General features: G+C 31.6%; 1 protein-coding gene across 3 annotated transcripts in view; it reads right to left on the reverse strand.

Moving 5' to 3' along the window:
- Positions 1 to 20,583, reverse strand: part of LOC129957168 (peripheral plasma membrane protein CASK-like) — a 666,946-nt gene that overhangs the window by 229,008 nt on the left and 417,355 nt on the right. For all 3 annotated transcript variants that reach the window (XM_056069352.1, XM_056069351.1, XM_056069349.1), the window contains exon 2: positions 1,732 to 1,809. In XM_056069352.1, coding sequence (XP_055925327.1) covers positions 1,732 to 1,809 — 78 coding nt within the window. The remainder of the gene's footprint in view (positions 1 to 1,731; positions 1,810 to 20,583) is intronic.

A 20,583-nucleotide genomic window follows, 5' to 3' on the forward strand; every position in this document is an offset into this window, starting at 1 on the left:
AAAAGAAAGAATAATTACTACACAAAACGTAACAATCAAAATCTTGCAATATGGTAAATAATACATTATAATTAAATGAAATTACAAGACTTTTGTAAATATTGGGAAATTTCTTCATAAAATATTTTTTGAATACAAGGAAGGATTTCTAACGATATGCATTTTCGATTGTTTTTAAGTACAAAAATTGGCACACAAATTTATTTCTCTCTCCACTTAACATTCTAATAAGATAAAGATAAAGGAAATTTTGAAGTCTACAAATATTTAACTATATGAGAGTCCCTCATTCAGTTAATGCATTTATTACCAGCCCGCAAATGGCACATAATTTCGAATAACAGATAGTCGAAGATTCAGCTTTATCTCCCTGTAAAATTTCAATTATCATCAACGTGATTTAGTCCGACCTTCGACAAAATATAACCAGGGTCGTCGAAAGGCAAGATAGAGTCCCAGACAAAATATTACCATCTGGGTCCCTCAAATAAAAAGTGCTTCTCCCATTATCCCAACATTCCACATCCCGGGGATTCTGCCTCACCCAATCTTCATCGACCTAGAATTAATATGTATCATATCAAGGTCTCCATGTATTTTTTTTTAAACTTTTGTGTGATGATTTCAAACATGGATGTGTGTGGTATTTCGATCATGGATATATTGAGTACTAATTTATTGCAATAACAATTCTTGGAATTGTACGTCAAATGAAAAACTGAATTTCCGTGCTATGCATTGAAAAAAAATGGAAAAGCGCATTAAGTTGCACAATATTAAGTAGGAAAAAGTTCAAACATATCATTTGGACAAATCAAAATTCTACTGAAAGTTTCAACTGAAAATTCATAATAATGATAGATTATGATGTTTTCTTATTTTTTTCTTCAAATTATGAATAAAAGAAAACGAAATCTAGTATTTTATAGTTTCTTTTGATAAAGACAGATGGCAGCATGAGCTTCCTCAAGAACTTACAAAAAATAAATCACGATTCAAAATCATTTTATAAAGAAGAAAGATTAAACAAAACCTTAAAAATTTTTTTTTAAAAAATTGATTAAAATTTCTGACAGTAAATGAAGAATAAACTTTAATTTTAAGCTGCAATGCTTAGAAAGAAGGACTAAATTTGAAGATGGATTAAAAGTTAATAAAAATGAAAATTAAAAGCACGATATTAAGTAGTGAGCATAAATTTCGCATAAAACCAAAGATTCGCAAAAGTGTAATATTTTTTATCTACTTATATGCTTCATTTTAAAATAATTAAACTGTATCAATATCGGTTCCCGATTATAAATATTTCGAAAAGACGTCCAAACACAGTGAAATAAACGATAGTATCTTTCAGAAAAAAAATGTTAATTCAATAATGTGAAAAATAATTGGAGTAACTAAATATGACATGTTCTGCATTCAGAGACTTAGAGATTATTAAAAAGAGCTTTTGTGAATTTTTCAAATACCGATAAGAGTTATTGATTCATTTTACAACTATTAATTGTTTGACATTTATAAAATTACGGTTTTTACGCGTACTATGGTAACAATAAAGCAAGAAATGTAGTTTCCTACGTATCAGCATAACACATTCACAACACTAACAAACAAATATCCCAGAAAATCATTCAGTCGTGCTGCCATCTACAGTCTAAAATATAAAACATAGCATTTCTTCCTCTCATGCTGCCATCTATCGTCGAAAGAGAAAAAATATAGCTGCAATACCTCCTTGGCTCTTTCTAAGGCATCGGACGGTGGGCACTTGATGGGGCTGTAGGAACGAGTGTTGATCCTGTCGTACAACTGCAAAAGATAAAAAAAAGAGGAAATCAACATATGAACTTAAATGCATTAATATGTAAATAACACACATAACCATAAATATGAAAAACACAATTCGAAAAACTTGCATTAAAAGGAGAAAAAAAAAAAAAATTAAGGAACATTTTTAATCAGTGATGTGCATTAAAAAACCATTATACATGTATAGCTATAAGGAATATTTTATTCAGAGTCATTCATTATTAAATTATTATTATTAATAAAGAATGTGTGTGTTGATACTGTATCAGCCATAGTATTTGAACTACCAAACTTAGCACTTTGAAGTGCACCTATAAATGTCCATTTCTTCCATTTCTTAAAATTTTTAATTAAATTAAATAGAACCAATATCCCCTGCGAATCATCTGGTTGCCAAAGACTAATAATAAATAAAATAAATATCTAAATAAATGCAAATTATATTTCATCAAGATTTACCATATGAATGCAAGATTATAAATTCAATATTAGCGATCGTCACAATAAAACATGCAAAAAAATAAGCAATATAAGCATTCGCCACAACAGAACGTGCAAGAAAATAAATAATATTAGCATTCGCCACAATAAAACATGCAAGAAAATAAGCAATATTAGCATTCGTCACAACAGAACTTTTAACTTCCTACATGACTCTAAATTTATTGCAAGGCTACAATGATATTCCTCTCACCACTACAATGGAGTAATTTATATGCTAAAAGAAGGCGTCCGATAAAATTAATTTTGTTTCTTAATAAACAATATCATTATGATAATATAATAAATTTAAACTGATGTAGGAAGTTAAAAGTTTCTCATCGAAGGAAAAAAGTTATGTCTCATTAAGACCTACAATATGAGTGCAGGATAATAAGTTCAGAAAATAAATAATATTAGCATTCACTACAACAGAACTTTTAACTTCCTACATAACTCTAACTCTATTATATATCTACAATAATATTCCTCTCACCACTACAATGGAGTAATTTATATGCTAAAAGAAGGCATCCGATAAAATTAATTTTGTTTCTTAATAAACAATATCATTATGATAATATAATAAATTTAAACTGATGTAGGAAGTTAAAAGTTTCTCATCGAAGGAAAAAGTTATGTCTCATTAAGACCTACAATATGAGTGCAGGATAATAAGTTCAGAAAATAAATAATATTAGCATTCACTACAACAGAACTTTTAACTTCCTACATAACTCTAACTCTATTATATATCTACAATAATATTCCTCTCACCACTACAATGGAGTAATTTATATGCCAGAAGAAAACCTCTGATCAAATTAATTTTGTTTTGTAGTAAATAGTATCATTGTAAACATAAAATAATTTGGAGTTCTGTAGGAAGTTAAAAGTTCTTTTGTGACGAACGCTAAAATTATTATTTTTTTAACTTCTATTGCAATCATTATGCAGATATTGACGAAATGTATTTTGCATTTATTAACACATTCATATTGAATTTATTTTAATTTCAACACGACGATAAATATCCTTTACGGAAAATCCATTTTCACTAATCTAAAACATTTGTAATTGGTTTTAATTTATTTAATAAATCTTCGAAAATAAAAAAAGTCTATCTCTGTCCCTACCAATATGCGCTTTTACTTTCATGTATACGTAGTATAGAGAAAGTATAGTAATAATAATAATAATAAAAAAATCAAATTCGAGATTTTAACTAATCTGCACATTTTAGACCACCCTGAATTCGAAAAAGAGATTTTTGGAAAATGTCCGTCCGTCCGTCTATGACAAAGATAACTCAAAAATTGTTTGAACTGGGTTGAAATTTGGTATACGGTATATCCACCAAATTTGAAGATTTCTATTAAATTTTGCGTAAAACCCGCCCGAAGGAAGTCCGGCTGTTCGACTATAATTTTATACGATGACTACAAAACGAAAGGAGCTAGATGTATAAGATTTAGTACACAGATCTGACATGTTTAGTATAGACGCCTATAAAATTTTGAGCTAAATCCAACTGTAGGTTGACTGTCTGTTGGTCTCTACTTTCAGAAATATATATACGCGATAACTCAGAAACGCAGTGAGGTAAATATATCAAATTTGGTCTGGGATGTTGTGTCTACAGGTGAAATTTTACGCCGAATATTTGTTCCAGTTGGTTTGGAAAAACTAACACCTAAAACACAAATACGATTTTTGGATACCATTAACCGCTTGTCAGGGAATATTCGCCAAATAACTCGCCAAGGACGACACGATAGATTCAGTAAAAATACTAAATTCATGCCAAATATTAATATCGTAACTATTTTACTCCAGTGTCATGTAAGGCGTTCTCAGGCATGACAAGTTTAGTATAATGTATGCGAGAATGTTTCGGGGAGACCATTTCCACTTTTTAAATATTGCTTTACCATTATCAGTATTTGATGGCTTTAGTTTGTTCTGTCTTGGATGAAGCAGGAATGCCCTTACAGTTTATTTCGAGTTGGATCATGAAAAGAAATGAACTACCGTAAAAAAAAAGAAATTTAGTTATCATTTTGTGGGTTCCGTTAGCGATATTTTGACCCATTGTGAGATATTAAGCGTTTTTATATTTTAAATCGTTTTAGTTATTCCAGTCAATGAATAAATGGAATTTCCACACACCATCTCTTGCTTACATTCTCTTGATTAGAATTAATTAGATGTGCACATTTTTAGTTATCTACAAAATTAAAAAAAAAATCATTTTTTCCATTCTCACAGTTCTTTTCTTCATTGTTGACTTCCGTCTCATTAAAATAGTTGTGTGCCTTTCAATATACTTTTTTTCTTATCAAAGAAGTTGAGAATCCCAAATAAAGGATCGAAAACCTATTTCTCAAACATCATGATCACCAGTTCCTGATAAGTTTTATAAAACTGATTGATCTGTTGTCGCCCTAGAGTCAGCATGAAATCAGAAGCTTCTAAAAGAATTATATGAACAATACCCCTGAAAAATTGATGTTTCAGAAAGAATCCCAAATAAAAGATTCAAAAAAACTATTTCAGAAACATCAAATCACCAGTTCCTAAGAAGTTCCATAAAACTGTTTGAACTGTTGTCGCTCTAGAGCAGGCATGAAATCAGATTCTCCCAAAAAGGATTACAGGGGAAAAAATAAAATTAATGCTTCAGAAAGAATCCCAAATAAAAGATTCAGAAACTACTTCACAAACATCAGGATCACGAGTTCCTAATGAATTTCTTAAAACGGATTGATCTGTTGTCGCTCTAGAGCAGGCAAGAAATCAGATGCTTCAAAAAGTATTGCAAGAAAAAAAACCCAGAGATCTTGGAAAACATAATATTACCCCTCTCTGCCACGAAATGAGCGCCGAGTCAAATTAACTCTCCGACTCAAACAACCATCAAAATGGCAATCACGATTCAAAATTGAAATTACAATTACGTTTCTCCTCAACTAATTAATTCTTCCAAGTTGGAGAAGATTTAAAGTTAATTACGACGCCTCTAACTATAACCGCATCGGGGTCATTCCTCATTAAAACTAGAACTAACTGCTCAAAGCAAATTTAAACAGCGCAACAACTAATAAGAATGAACTGTTCCAGATGCCGGTGATACATATCAAATAGGGAAGGGTTCCAAATCCGTCGAGAATTTTCAAAATCGCGCCGACACATTAAGATTCCCCTCAGTCAGAGAAGATGGGAGAGTTCCATTGAATGATTGAGCAGGATTTTCCGTTAATACAACGCTTATTTATTCAATCGGAAGTTCAACTTATCCGTTAGGGACAGGAGTTGTTCCTGCAATACTAATCAAGGTCGCCTGATTGGCTGATCAGTGCGTTGAGCAGATGGGAGTTGCCATGGTAACGTGAATAATTGAAGTCGGCCGTGAATGGTTTGAATATTGGAAGTGATTGGGATTATGCGTGAAAGATTTGTTTAGTCTGGATGATGGTTGGAAGCGCGAAGTTTCCACTTGAAGGGCTTTTTGATGTTTGAAAATGGCCGAATGGTCTCACGCTTTATGTAATAAATATTTTTAAAAAACATTTTTATATATAATTTTTGGACCTTATCTCATGCCATATTATTATTTGTATTGAACAAATTTTGAATATCCATTTTAAAATACTAAAGCCATTTGAATGTTGTGTGTATCATAAAAATGAATGCGCATGTGTGGGTTGGGGCTTTACAGGCCAGAGAGTTTGACTTAAAGTTATCTAACATGGCACAAGTATATATTGGAGAATGAGAATGTGCATTCTGTAGTGATTTTACTGAATGAAAAAATAATATGAATATCTGCATTTTTCAGAGATAGCTCCTTAAAATAAAATTGTACAAAAATAAATTTTATATCACTTTAAAATTTGAAAAAAATATATCTTCTTATTGATACCATTTTAGTAGCCGTGCAAATTTTTTTGCTGACAATTCCTCAATTTTTAAAAAAATAATCAATACATATTTGCCTGACTTCCAACAACAGACTGCATTGTTGCTCTGAAATTCAGTCTTTTTCCGTATTTCATAAAATATTTAATATTGTGATTTTCTTCCACTTTTGGAAGCAAAAGAAGAAAGATTTTCTTTAAGAATATCTGTGTTTATAAAAGACAGATAAAAAGATGAATTTAGAATATGCCGAATCCCACCGGAGGGGGGGGGGCGGTACCTCACATGAAAAGCTTCCAATATGGTGGTTGGTTCTTGGTTCCCGCCCCTCCCGGATGGATATAGAAATGGTGTAGGGTCGACTACCATCTGTCGATAACGGGACGTACCTCCCACTGGAGGAGCTGTACCGTGATTGGTGATGGCTCTTAAGACTCAACCGCATTGCCCTCCAATGCTGTTGCGGCGGCCCGTTCATTCGGATTGATCTATGTGCCTAAGGGTAGGTCGTAGTAGTCAATTTGTGAATATAATAACCCGAAATTTAGAAACTGGATGAACTGGACATTTGCGTTTTTAATAGCGCTGTGATTTTATTTCTTTGCTCCCATTACTAAGATTCATATACACAATAAACATAGCTTAAGCAATCCGGCTTGAAAGCCAAACAATTTGGCGGAATCATGGTCTTGGCGTTATATCTAAGCGATTCTTCTGAAATCAAATATAACCAACATTCCTGCCGAACCACCTGGGACAACTATTTTAATTGTCAAAAAACTCTAACTCGAAATTTTGACGAACTTCCTCATTTTCAAGCCCCTCTCACTGAGTCTGAATAATACATTTTAATGTATAATGAATGTTTGCCAGCGATCACGACCAAGAAAGGTGAAATTTGGTATTGAATATTTAAACCAAATCTATAGTTTATTATCAGATTTTTAATTAAATTCTATTTGCAGGAAGTTCGCCTGTCTGTCTGTCTGAATGCAAGTACAAGAATTAAAAAAAAAGCGCTAGATAAATAAAATTTAGTACACAATTTCAGCATTTAAATTATAGCTCTGTATCGAATTTTCAACCAAATCTGGCATTTACAGGCATGTTAATTAATCTCACACGTGTTCTTTCCCATGCCTGTAAATGTCATAATCAAAATTTCAGATTCATTAAATTATAGCTCTGTATCGAATTTTCAACCAAATCAGGCATTTACAGGTATGTTAATTAATCTCACACGTGTTCTTTCCCATGCCTGTAAATGTCATAATCAAAATTTCAGATTCATTAAATTATAGCTCTGTATCGAATTTTCAACAAAATCAGGCATTTACAGTCATGTTAATTAATCTCACACGTGTTCTTTTCCATGCCTATAAATGTCATAATTCAAAAATTCATAGATTTAGGTGATTAAAATGTGGTACGCAATATTGTAACTAAAATTGCAGCTCATTGTTAAATTTTTACTTCTAATCGATATAATAAAGAAGTCTCAAGCGTAGGTGGATCGATGGTTACAAGTGGCACTTAAAGTGGTATCCAGGTTGTGGAATCAATTCCAAATGAGTGGTACTGTAACCATGAAGGCCGGCCAAGGCCGTCACAGAACAAAGACACCTGCACAGGATCGCTATTTAGCATTAAGCGCACGGCATATAGGCTGACAACGGCTCCTCAACTTGCTCGTGACCTTGCTGCTGCGTCTAGAATAAGAATTTCCAGACAAACAGTATACAGACATCTAGCAGAGAGGGCCCTTTATGCCCTGGGAGCAGTTGAGTGCGTCCGTTTGACTGCATCCTATAGAAAAGCCCGGTTATTGTGGTGCCGAACACATCAGTCTTGGGCACAGCAAGAATGGGGGCGTGTCCTTTTCAGTGATGAGTCGACATTTACCACACAGAGGGACACTCGTCGAATCTTCTTCTGGAGGGAGCGAGGAACTCGCTATCAACCCTTCTACGTAAAAGAAATCGACAGTTTTGTTGGCAGAGGAATCCTTATCTGGGGTGTCATAATGTTGGACAGTCGTACACCACTGCACGATGAGGGTACTGTCAATACACATCGTTATAGGGATGAGATCCTTGAAGCCAATGTGAGGTTGTTCCGGGGGTGCTTTTGGCCCAAACTTAATGTTTATGGACGATAACGCGCGTCCACACAAATCCCAGATCGTTGATGATTTTCTTGATGAAGAGGATATTCGACGTATGGACTGGCCCTCGATGTCTCCGGATTTCAATCCTATTGAACATATTTGGATTGGTCTCAAAAGAGCCATTTCACAGCGTAACCCCCCTTCTAATACCCTCCAAGAGTTAAAAGCCGGGCTTTGGGAAGAATGGGTTTTGTTGCCCCAATCATTTATTGATACCCTCATATACAGTATGAAAACTCGTTGTGATGCCTGTATAGCAGTGCACGGTGGTCACATTCCATATTAGACAGGCTTTCCTCGAGATAAATGTTTTATCTCTGATTCATAATGTAATTCTTTTTGATATACCCTGTTTCTTAATTCCCAATTAAAATATTTTCCATGTTGTTATGTGTCTATATTCTTTCTTCTATTGTAGTGTACCTCTGTGCCAAATTTTGTGGCAACACAGTGAATAGTTTTTCATTTTTCGCAGATTTTATGTTTGTGACCTTAATTTTGGACATGAGTGTACTTTCTTCCACTTATCAATCGACCAGGTTTTGCGAGTGTGACACCACTGTAGACGACGTTTATCATTAAGATCTGTGACAAGTGGCTTGGTAACTGCTGCTCTGCCGTAAATGTTCTGTTTACGAAGGTGCCTTCTAACTGTAATCACTGACACTGGAAAATCCAGATGGGTATTAAGCTCTGAGGCCACTTTTTCTGCAGTTGTTCGCTTTTCAGACATTGCAATCCGCTTCAATATCCGTCGGTCTCTTTCAGCCCATTATTTTGCTTTGCCGAGCTTTTCTTGCCGCGCTGTATGTACGCTATCAGGTCTTTAGACACCGTACTTCTAGAAACGACTAAAAGTTGGGATGTTTCGGTCACATTTAGTATTCATTTTGGAGCTTTTTTTACCATCTGATTGGGAGAAAATTTTAATACGGATGTAGAATTTGGATCACAAGATGGCATGCCAAAATTCATCTATCTAGGCTACTGCATTTTTAAATTATCGCATTCATATATAAAAATAGGACTATAATCACGAGTAACGGATTTGCCCAGTAAGTGTTGAAATTTAAATGAAACGTGCATTCAATAGTTGGTCACATGATACATTTCTACTATTTCGTCGAAAACAATGTAATTCATTAACATTTTAAAAATATATGGAAGAATTCGAATATATATATATATATATATACTGGATACGAGGGATTACACTTTTATTAAAGAATTATCTAGAATGCTTTAGTGAGACCACTGCCACTTGTTTTTATATCAAGGTTCGTTTCTCTTTAAATCTGTAAGAATTTCAATATTTAATCTAAAATAAACTATAATCTGATGCTGAAAAGATTTTCGTTAGCGAAATCACTTTGGTATTTTTCAAAAGAAAATTCTATGGCATTATCCTTGGAAAATTCTTAGTACTATAGATAGTAAAATAAATAATATAAATATTCCAAAAAATTAAAACAAAATAGACTTCCACAGCTGCGGCTGTATTCACCATAAAGTTTCGAATATCACTTTTAATTAGTTTATCTTTGGTTTTTTTTAGGAAGTAATAGGTGAGGAAAGTTACAGTTAAGAAGTAAGTTTGTAAAGAAAATTACTTTTTTTTCTACAGATTGTTCGTTTATTAACCCTAATTCAGAAATTTAAGCCGCTATTTTCGGAAAATTTCCATAAAAGCCAAGTCAAGCACGAGCTTATTAAAAAAACAAAAGTAATTAAGGCAGAAATAAGCAGCGCGACTAAATTTTCAAAAGTCTTTCCATTTTCTCGGAAACTAATAGGGAAAAAAAGAGGATTTTCCATAATGTTTGGTAGGGAAAAAATAAAGAAAAAGATTTTTATATTATCAACTAACAAAAGCTATTTGCTGTGAAATATCTAATTATGGCCTATGAATGGGTAAAAGGCTTATTCTGAAATATGTAAATATCTTATTTGCATTCCAACGAAATTTGTTTTTTCATCATAGAAAGGCGAAAACGTATCACGCGAGTAATATATTTACTCTTTTAAAATGTATTTCAAATTAAGTCTTTTAGAGAATTTTAACAGAAATTACAGTTGCCTATTCAAAAATGTTCTCTTTTAATAAAATGAAAAAATATTCGATAATAATTTGTTTTCCATTCATAAAAATTTCCTCTTTTAAAAATAAAATATGCACAAAGGTATAACAAAAAGATAATTTAAAGTACAATAAATTAGTTTCATTTTTTTAGTAAGTTTTTTTAAAAGAGTTTTTTAAGGTTTGTGGGAGTGATGCATGCTTTCCAAATAAAGTTTTTGTCAAAAGATCTAAAACTAAAAATAAATAAAAACTCATTAAACTTTCTGGAGTGCCCCCCGAAAAAAAAACAGCCCTCTTACGTATACACTCTAATAAACTTGTCATGCCAAAGAACGCTTTATATGACATTAGCATTCAATAGTTTCAAAATATAATTTTTGGCGTGAATGTAACATTTTTACTGAATCTGTCGCGAAATCCTTGGCGAGTTATTTGGCGATTAATCCTTGGCATACATTAATAGTATCCGAAATTCGAATTTATGTTTTAGATGCTTTTTTCTCAATGGATTGAAATAAAGATTTGACAGGAAACTGCACTTGTAGTCACAAAATTTCATACCAAATTTGATATATTTTAAGTCATTTCGTTTTTGAATTATCTTGTTAATGTACTTTTGAAATTCCAGATAAACAGACAGTCAATGCGCTATTGGTTTTGTTTCAAACTTTGACAGGTGTCTACATTATTCATTTCCGGTTTCAACAAAGCTCGGGATAGCTTGCTTGATAGGTTGTTGGATTCGCATCCCTTGGATTGCGTGTCCGAACCCCGCAGGGTGAAGACTCTCCATGTGTGTGGTGGCTGGTGCACATATAAATCTATCGTGGCCACAAAGTCCTCCAAGTCGAGACAATACTACTGGGGGTACTGGATCAGAGGTGATCGTTCTCTGATTCAGGTCTAAATTACGATCTGTGGATGAGGTAATGAAATGCATGAAGGAAGTCCGCCCCGTAAAAACGGTTGAGCTAAAACTCACTCTTGGCCATAGATGGCGCTATGTAAAAAGAAGAGACACTATCTCGGCTTAAAATTGCTGACTTCGTCAACGGGCTTGTCTATGACACGTGCCATTAGAAACAGCTACAACACAACAAATTCTTTGAACAATAATTTATACAAAAAGTATTAAAAAATCGTCTACATTGCTTAAATTTTTTAGTAAAATTCCTTCTCTAAAAGCCATTTACTTTATACAAATATTTTATCATACTTCAAACGATTTCTTTAATTATTATATAAAAAAAATCCATTCACTCGTTCAAATTCCATAAATATTTCTACAAAATTTATCTACATAGTAAACATTTATGAAAGCAAATATTCATTACGGAAAATACAAGTAAAATAAAATTCATTCTTTTTGTAGAGATATTCTGTCAAAATTCCTCCTCTAAAATTCCTCAAATATAAAAAAAAAATCCAGCATTTTATAACCATTTTGTATAAATTCATTTACTTTATTCAAATATTTTCGAGAAATTTATTCACTGAGATTAGTTTATTTTACAGAAATATTCCAACACCATTCAATTATTGTATATAAACATTCTAAGAAAATTCTAAAAACATGTTCGTAAAATATTCTAAGAGATGTTTGTAAAATAACTACTACCACAAAATGCATTTATCCGCATAAATATTCTAAAAAAATTCTTCCATTAAAATTCATTCGCTTTGCATACACAATATAACAAAATTGAAATATATTATCCTATTTCTAGAATGTAAAATGAAACCATGTTTTTTTTCTTCTAAATAATGTAACATAAATATATTCCAACGATAAGAACTTCCACAAAAAATATTTTATTACTAAACGAATTCTTAAAAGCATCACGAACTCGATTTATCTAGCTTTATACAAAAGGCATAAATTGTTCCTTTGAAACCATTCATTCTACGCAGACGATTATGACGACATCAACAACAACAATTGCCATTCACGGAATTCTAATTTATCACTCTGTTCAGACACAACTTTTGGGTCGAGAGTCCATTGAATTTCATTTTCGCTGAGAGAAGCAGAGTTTTAGTATATTGTTCGTCTCTTTGGATGTTTAATGTGTCAGAAATTAATTACGTGGCTCCTTTCGTTTTCCGAGAGCTTTTGTGTGATTTTTGGAAGTGAACTCGGAAACAAAATAATCAAATATCGCAGCGAGGCAGGTTGGAAGCTTTTCTCCCGCTTGGAATGCTGGGAAAAGTTTCCACTTCTGTTTTGGAAACGGTGAAGTTTGGGAGGGGAAAGGCAGCTTTCGGGGAAAGTTTTCGTTTATTTCAACAAACTTCTGCTTCCTGGATTAACGAAAGATCAGGAAAATATTTTCGCAAGGGTTTTTGATAAGAAACAGAAGAAAATATTGCGGAAAAGTTTTGACTATAGTTTTAACAATCTTGATTAAATTAACTATAGGTTCGATAGAAGTGGATTTAAAAAAATATTGCTTGGAGTATTGTACTGTAAAATTTATTTTTGAAAAATATTATTTACCTTATTGATTATTTATCATTAAATAAACGATAAACTAAAATGTGTAAGTAAAAACAAAAACTTATAGTATACAAAGCTATCAAAATGAAATCAATTAAAATGCGCCTATTTAGTATAATTAAATTATTTAATTATTATTTAATAATTTTCATTGTCTTGTGATTGCTACAAATGTTTTTATTTTCTTATACTTTTGCAATCATACAGATGGCAATATTTTTGAGGGAAAAAAAAATATCTCATACACGAGTTATTTTATTTTTGTCTTTCTAGACATTCTATTTTTAGCATGAAATCTTTTTTTAAACTTTCATTTTAGTCTTCATAGTATAAAGTCTATAGACTTTAATTTTAGTCTTTATAGTATAAAATTAATTAAAGATTTTCATTTTAGACTCTTTACGGTATATAGTTTATTACAGACTTTCATTTTAGACTTTATAGTATATAGTATATTATAGACTTTCATTTTAGTCTTTATGGTATACAATTTATTACATTATAGACTTTCATTTCAATCATTATAGAATAAAGTTTATTACAGACTTTCATTTTAGTCCTGATAGTATAGTGTTTATTATAGACTATCATTATATTCTTAAGTAACCTTCTTTTTTATGGATTACAACAAGGCTAAGTTTTTAATTTATTCTATTTATTTAGACATTCTATCTTTAGCATGAAATCTTTTTTAACCTTTCATTTTAGTCTTCATCGTATAAAGTCTATAGACTTTCATTTTAGTCTTTATAGTATAACATTAATTACCGATTTTCATTTTAATCTCTTTATGGTATATAGTTTATTACAGACTTTCATTTTAGTCTTTATAGTATAAAATTAATTACCGATTTTCATTTTAGTCTCTTTATGGTATATAGTTTATTACAGACTTTTATTTTAGACTTTATAGTATAAAGTCTATTACAGACTTTCATTTCAGTCATTATAGAATAAAATTTATTACAGACTTTCATTTTAGTCCAGATAGTATAGAGTTTATCATAGACTATCATTATATTCTTAAGTAGTCTTCTTTTTTATGGATGACATCAAGGCTAACTTTTTAATTTATTATTTTCTTTTTTTCAAATTCTAAAGGAGCTCTTTTTTTTAGAAAAATTATACAAGAATTAATTTTGACAGTATTCAAAACCAAAATTTATTTCGCATAAGCAACTTGCTTGAAATTTTATCTTTGGAATATATTGATTCATTTCATTCGATATATCAATTGTTAGTTTTTGGATAGATTATAGAAGGTTATTATTTCAAAAGCTACTGAAGTATTTCATACCTTCATTAATCTTATCATTATTGTATTTTAAGTGGTTAGCAAAATATTCATTTTCATTTTCATAGATACATTGTAAAAAAATTTATTTAAAAAATGTTAAATTTTTTTTTTTAAATTTTAACATTAATTTATTTTAACATACAGAATTCAGACGAATTTTTTTTTCGTTCCAAAAATGTAGAACTTTTTCCAATCGCAAACTTTTTTCAACAGTTTTTGCGATAACTGATAAGATGTATACAGCTGACTGCAATTATATTACATCAAAAATTTTGCAATTTTAGAACGATTGTTATTTTATTTTTACACGCAGTCTGGTTACTTATGTAAATTTTCATTCTAAATGTACAAATATTCTTAGATCTATTTGTTAACATAGCATAACTTGAGTAGCTAATATATCACAAATTATCACCATCATTATCTTCTATACTTATAATCATTATGAATTGCTAATATATCACTACTTATCATTATTATTATCCTCCAAAATTATAATTATTATGAATAGCTAATATATCACTACGTATCATTATTAGTATCTTCCAAAATTATAATTATCATGAATAGCTAGTATATTACTACTTATCATCATTATTATCCTCCAAAATTATAATCATTATGAATAGCTAGTATATCACTACTTATCATTATTATTATCCTCCAAAATTATAATCATTATGAATAGCTAGTATATCACTACTTATCATCATTATTATCCTCCAAAATTATAATCATTATGAATAGCTAGTATATCACTACTTATCATCATTATTAGTATCTTCCAAAATTATAATCATTATGAATAGCTAGTATATCACTACTACTTATTATTATTATCCTTCATAATTATCTCTTTTCACTAACACGTTCACTCAACTAAACTATGAAAAGTTGGTTAGGACATATAATGGAGTATTCAGCTTTATTTAAGCTCAATTAAAATAAAACTAATAATAAAAAGAGACCGACTTAGTGAAAAGCATTGAAGGAAAAATTTCTACTACTTTGTTATCGTATCGCGATGTAAAGAGACATCAATTTACAATCGCTACTTTCTTGTACATAATATGACTCCCGTTCTGAAATAAATCAAAGTTAAAATTTTAAAAGTTTCTTCTTTTCGGCCATGTATCTGCTAAAATATGTTCACACACGCACACACATACACACACACGCACGTGCACGCTCACACACACGTATATACATATATCCGTACTTCCCTCATATATAAGAGGGAAGGAACGTATATTTTAATTCAGATCTGCAGTTTTAATCACAAATGAGTACAACAAATTTCATTTATCTGGGTCGTCGAATCTTTGAGATATCACGTTAAATACAAATGAATAAACATACAGTCACATTCAAAACATCACCCTTTTGTCAGATTTTGCTCATATTTTAATAAACTTCAACATTTCTGATGATAAAATTACGTACCCATAATTTCACACATCGGATTATTAGCTTTTTGGGTTATCATATGCATATGCGCACTTCCTTCATCTTTCATCAACGAATTTCAGCAAATTTAGATCGAAATCTACAAATTTGTTATTATTATATGACGTATTTGTTATTACTATATAGTGTTTTGTGTTTAATATAATTGTATTTAATATACAATACGTTATTATTATATAGCGTATTTATTGTTACTATACAGAGTTTTATATTTAATATAATTGTATTTAATATACAATACGTTATTATTATATAGCGTATTTATTGTTACTATACAGAGTTTTATATTTAATATAATTGTGTTTAATATACAATACGTTATTATTATATACGATATTTATTATTACTATATAGCACTTTGTATTTAATATATAATATGTTCTTATTATATACCGTTATGTGTAGAGTAAATCCTATCACTGACTCTCCGACCCGCCCGAAGGCACACGGATAAATAATACTGAATGACTAGACCATCTCAACAGCAACACTGGCGGGAACTGTGGTTGAGTCCTAAAGGCCATCACCGGCCACGGTACAACCCTTCCCTAAGGAAGTACGTCCTGTCATCGATAGGAGGAGCCAGATCCCCACCTTTTTGTGTACCCTCCAAGATGGCGAAATCCAACCACCATACCGGAAGCATCGCATCCTCATTTCGAGGTGCCCCCACCGGGGGTTTATGTGTAAGAAGATCGAATACGAATTCATGGCATTTTCTTTTCAATAACTTAAATGTATGTGTATCTCATCACAGTTTGCAAAAATTTGAATAGGCTTAAAGTTTTCATCGAGTTACAAATCAGAAATATTTAGTATAAAAATGTATTCAATAATAAATGATTTCCTTTTCACAAAAGTTCCTTTTCGTCTCTTTAAAAATTCAAAGCCCCTGAGGATGAAATAGGTCGCTTTAGCAACTGTTTTCTAAATCAGCATGAGTGGTCTTCCCGAAACTTTCTCTCGGTAAAGGTGTTAAACCGATAATGCCTTGCAGCATTGGCGTACAATAGTTCCGAAATATTAACCTTTGGCGTGAATTTAGTATTTTTACTGAATCAATCGTGTCCTCCTTGGCGAATTATTTGACGATTAATTATTGGCATGCGGTTAATAATACCCAGAAATCGAATTTGCGTTTTGGGTGCGTCTTTCTCAACCGATTGAAACAAAAATCTGACCAAAAACTATAATTGTAGTCACAAAATCCCATACGAAATTAGATATATTTAAGCCACTTTTGTTTTTTGTAGTCACAAAATCCAACACGAAATTAGATATATTTATGTCATTTTTGTTTTTTGTAGTCACAAAATTCCATACGAAATTAGATATATTTATGTCACTTTCGTTTTTTGTAGTCACAAAATCCCATACGAAATTAGATATATTTATGTCACTTTCGTTTTTTGTAGTCACAAAATTCCATACGAAATTAGATATATTTATGTCATTTTCGTTTTTTGTAGTCACAAAATTCCATACGAAATTAGATATATTTATGTCATTTTCGTTTTTTGTAGTCACAAAATCCCATACGAAATTAGATATATTTATGTCTTTTTCGGTTTTTGTAGTCACAAAATCCCATACAAAATTAGATATATATGTCTTTTTCGGTTTTTGTAGTTCACAAAATCCCATACGAAATTAGATATATTTAAGCCACTTTTGTTTTTTTGTAGTCACAAAATTCCATACGAAATTAGATATATTTATGTCACTTTCGTTTTTTGTAGTCACAAAATCCAATACAAAATTAGATATATTTATGTCTTTTTCGGTTTTTGTAGTCACAAAATCCCATACAAAATTAGATATATTTATGTCATTTTCGTTTTTGAGTTATCTCGTTTACAGGTTTCTAAAAGTTCAGACAGGCAAATTCGTGTCTGCCTACTTGTGTACTATCTGCCTGCAGGTGCCTATCTATAGTGTACTTAATATGCGAACTCTATTTTATTTATCTAGATCTCTTCGCTTTGTAGTTGTCGTGTTAACTTATATTCGAACAGCCGGACAGACTGACTTCCTCTGAAGGGAATTTCTTCAAAATTTGATAGAAAACTACAAATTCGGTAGAATGACCACATACCAAATTTCATCCGTCCACCTCAAAGCGCTTTTGAGGTATCTTTGCCACAAACAGACGGACGGACGGACATTTTCCAAAAATGGGTTTTTCGAATTCAGGGAGATTTAGATCTCCTAAGTTCGTCGAATTCGTCAAAATCTCGAATTCGAATTTTTTGACGATTGCTATACTTTCTCTAGACGGCGTATATGGGAAAGTAAAAATAGGGTTACAATGTTTAAAAGTCATCATGTCAATAAATAAGTAAACAAAAAAAAAAAAAAAAAGGATTCACACATCATTTCTAAGGTTTTCTTTCCGAACTTAGAGGGGCCTGAAATATGGAGATGCATCAAAATCTCGTGGGCAAATTTTTGTTGAAGATTCCGATACCCTCCCCCCCTCTCTCTCACTTTTTTTTACGCGAAAAATAAAAATGAGTATTATACAAACTAACCACACAATTTTTTCGAATGATTTTAGAAACACCCTGCACAAAAAGCGGTCAGACCTTTCATTTTTAGAAAAAAAAAGCGATTTAAACGGTTGAAACACAAGCCCGCAATTAATCTAAAAATCACTCCTATATGCGTGACGCTGGCAAACCCACAAAAGGTGTCGACAGTGCCGGCGAAAGCAGGCGCCTATTCCAAGAGCGAGCACAAAAATTAACTTTAAATAATGAAACTTCGTGCGAAACGGCATAAATCAAACCGCACGTGAAAATTTAAATTATAGGAGGAGGATGAACTTTCGCCTGCGGACTCAAAAGTGCTGAAACAAAAAAGGAACTCGCAATTAAAAATTCTGGGCAAGCACCGCTTTTGCGAAAACGCCTGCGAGTATTTAAGCGATTAAATGCGTAAAAAAGCAATGCTGTTTCGCAAGCGAACATGTTTTGAAAAGCATTTAGCGTAATGACTTCTTTACTAGCAAGACTCGTTATGTTTAAGTAATGAGTTTTTTAAAATTCATATGCATTTGTTTTGTATTTAGAATTTGAAACACAGTTTAATGAAAATTCTGTTGATATAGCTGACTTTAGATATACGTTTATAGAACCAGCGGGTTTAGTTTAGTTTAGTTAGATTAACGTCCCGTTTTAAAGGAACACTAGGGCTATTTTGGGACGGACCTCGTCATTTTGAAACGTGGTCAGATGACGAGGACGAAACCTGAGCTGGCACCCTCCTCTTCACACCATACAAGCGGAAAGACGTTTGGCCTGGACGGATTTAGCGTGCACCAGACCCGTTCTTCGTGGAATCGGGTGACGAAACTGAAAGCTTTCGGTTTCGAAGCCGTTATCTTACCACCAAGCCATAAAGCTTTCTCGCACAATATCTAATAGAAATGTTATTCCAGAAAACGCCTTGAATAGCTTTGGCATTCAATAGTTATGAAATATCAACCTTTGGCGTAGATTTAGCACTTTTATTGAATGTATCGTGGCATCCTTGGCGAATTTTTTGGCGATAAATCACAGACAAGCAGTTAATAAATTCGAAAATCGAAATTGTGTTTTAAACGCATTTTTCAAAATCGATTGAAACAAAAATTTGACACAAAACTGCACTTGCAATCACAAGATGCCAAATCATATTTTATATATTTAAATAATTTAGTTTTGTGGTCACCGCGTTTACATTTTTCCGAAAGAACAGACCGACAGACGGCAAACTCTTGTTGGTTGTGGTTCAGAATTTGATAGATGATTACACTATAGATGTTAAATATGTGTACTGAATTTCATCTTTGTATTTACATCTCTCTTTGTATTTTAATTATCGTCTGAACCCACTTGAACAGAGGGACAGACAGACTTCCTCTAAGCGGATTTTGCTCAAATTCTGATAGGAAGTTGCAAATTTGATGTAAAGACTGTATACCAAATTCCATATCATAGCTCAAAACATTTTTGAGTTATCTTTGTCACAGTCAGATAGACGGATATTTTCCAGAAATGTGTTTTCCAGAAATAACTGCCAGTTATTATTAATAATATTTGCGGGTATTATTAATAATAATAGTTTAATTATACTGACCATCATTGCGGAAGTGAAAATCCTATTTCAAAGTTAATCTCAAAATAAGACATTTTTAAAAATTTTATTCTTAGCATTGGTAAAGCACGAGATTGAATCGTTTGATGGAACAATGAAATTTTTAAAATTTCATTGTTCAATCAATAAAAAGAATTACAGATTTTGCATCAAATTAAATTTTAAAAGCTTATTAAAAACCAGAGAAAGAAAATTATACGAAAACAAAACTAGAGCCTTGATAGAGGTAATTCTAGAATTTAAGATAGTGTAAAAACTATAATGTACATTTTTGTGAGATTTACATTTTTCGAAGACTTAGACGGAAGACAATGAAAATTGCTTAATTTTAACTAATTTTTGAACTTTGAAAGATGGAAGTGATACATAAAAGATATACAAAGAAATTGTCATTTTATAGATCCATCATGGGTCACATAAACTTGCAATAAAACCTAACTCAATAAAGCAAAACTCAATAAAACGCCTTTAATTATAATTTCGTATTATCCATCATGGGTCACATAAACACGCAATAAAACCTAACTCAATAAAGCGCCTTTAATTATAATTTCGTATTATCCATCATGGGTCACATAAACGCGCAATAAAATCTAACTCAATAAAGCAAAACTCAATAAAGCGCCTTTAATTATAATTTTGTATTAGCCATCAATGGTCACATAAACACACAATAAAACCTAACTCAATAAAGCGCCTTTAATTATAATTTTGTATTAGCCATCAATGGT

The sequence above is a fragment of the Argiope bruennichi genome, chromosome 11 (genome assembly GCF_947563725.1).
Source record: "Argiope bruennichi chromosome 11, qqArgBrue1.1, whole genome shotgun sequence".
Taxonomy (NCBI): Eukaryota; Metazoa; Arthropoda; class Arachnida; order Araneae; family Araneidae; genus Argiope; species Argiope bruennichi.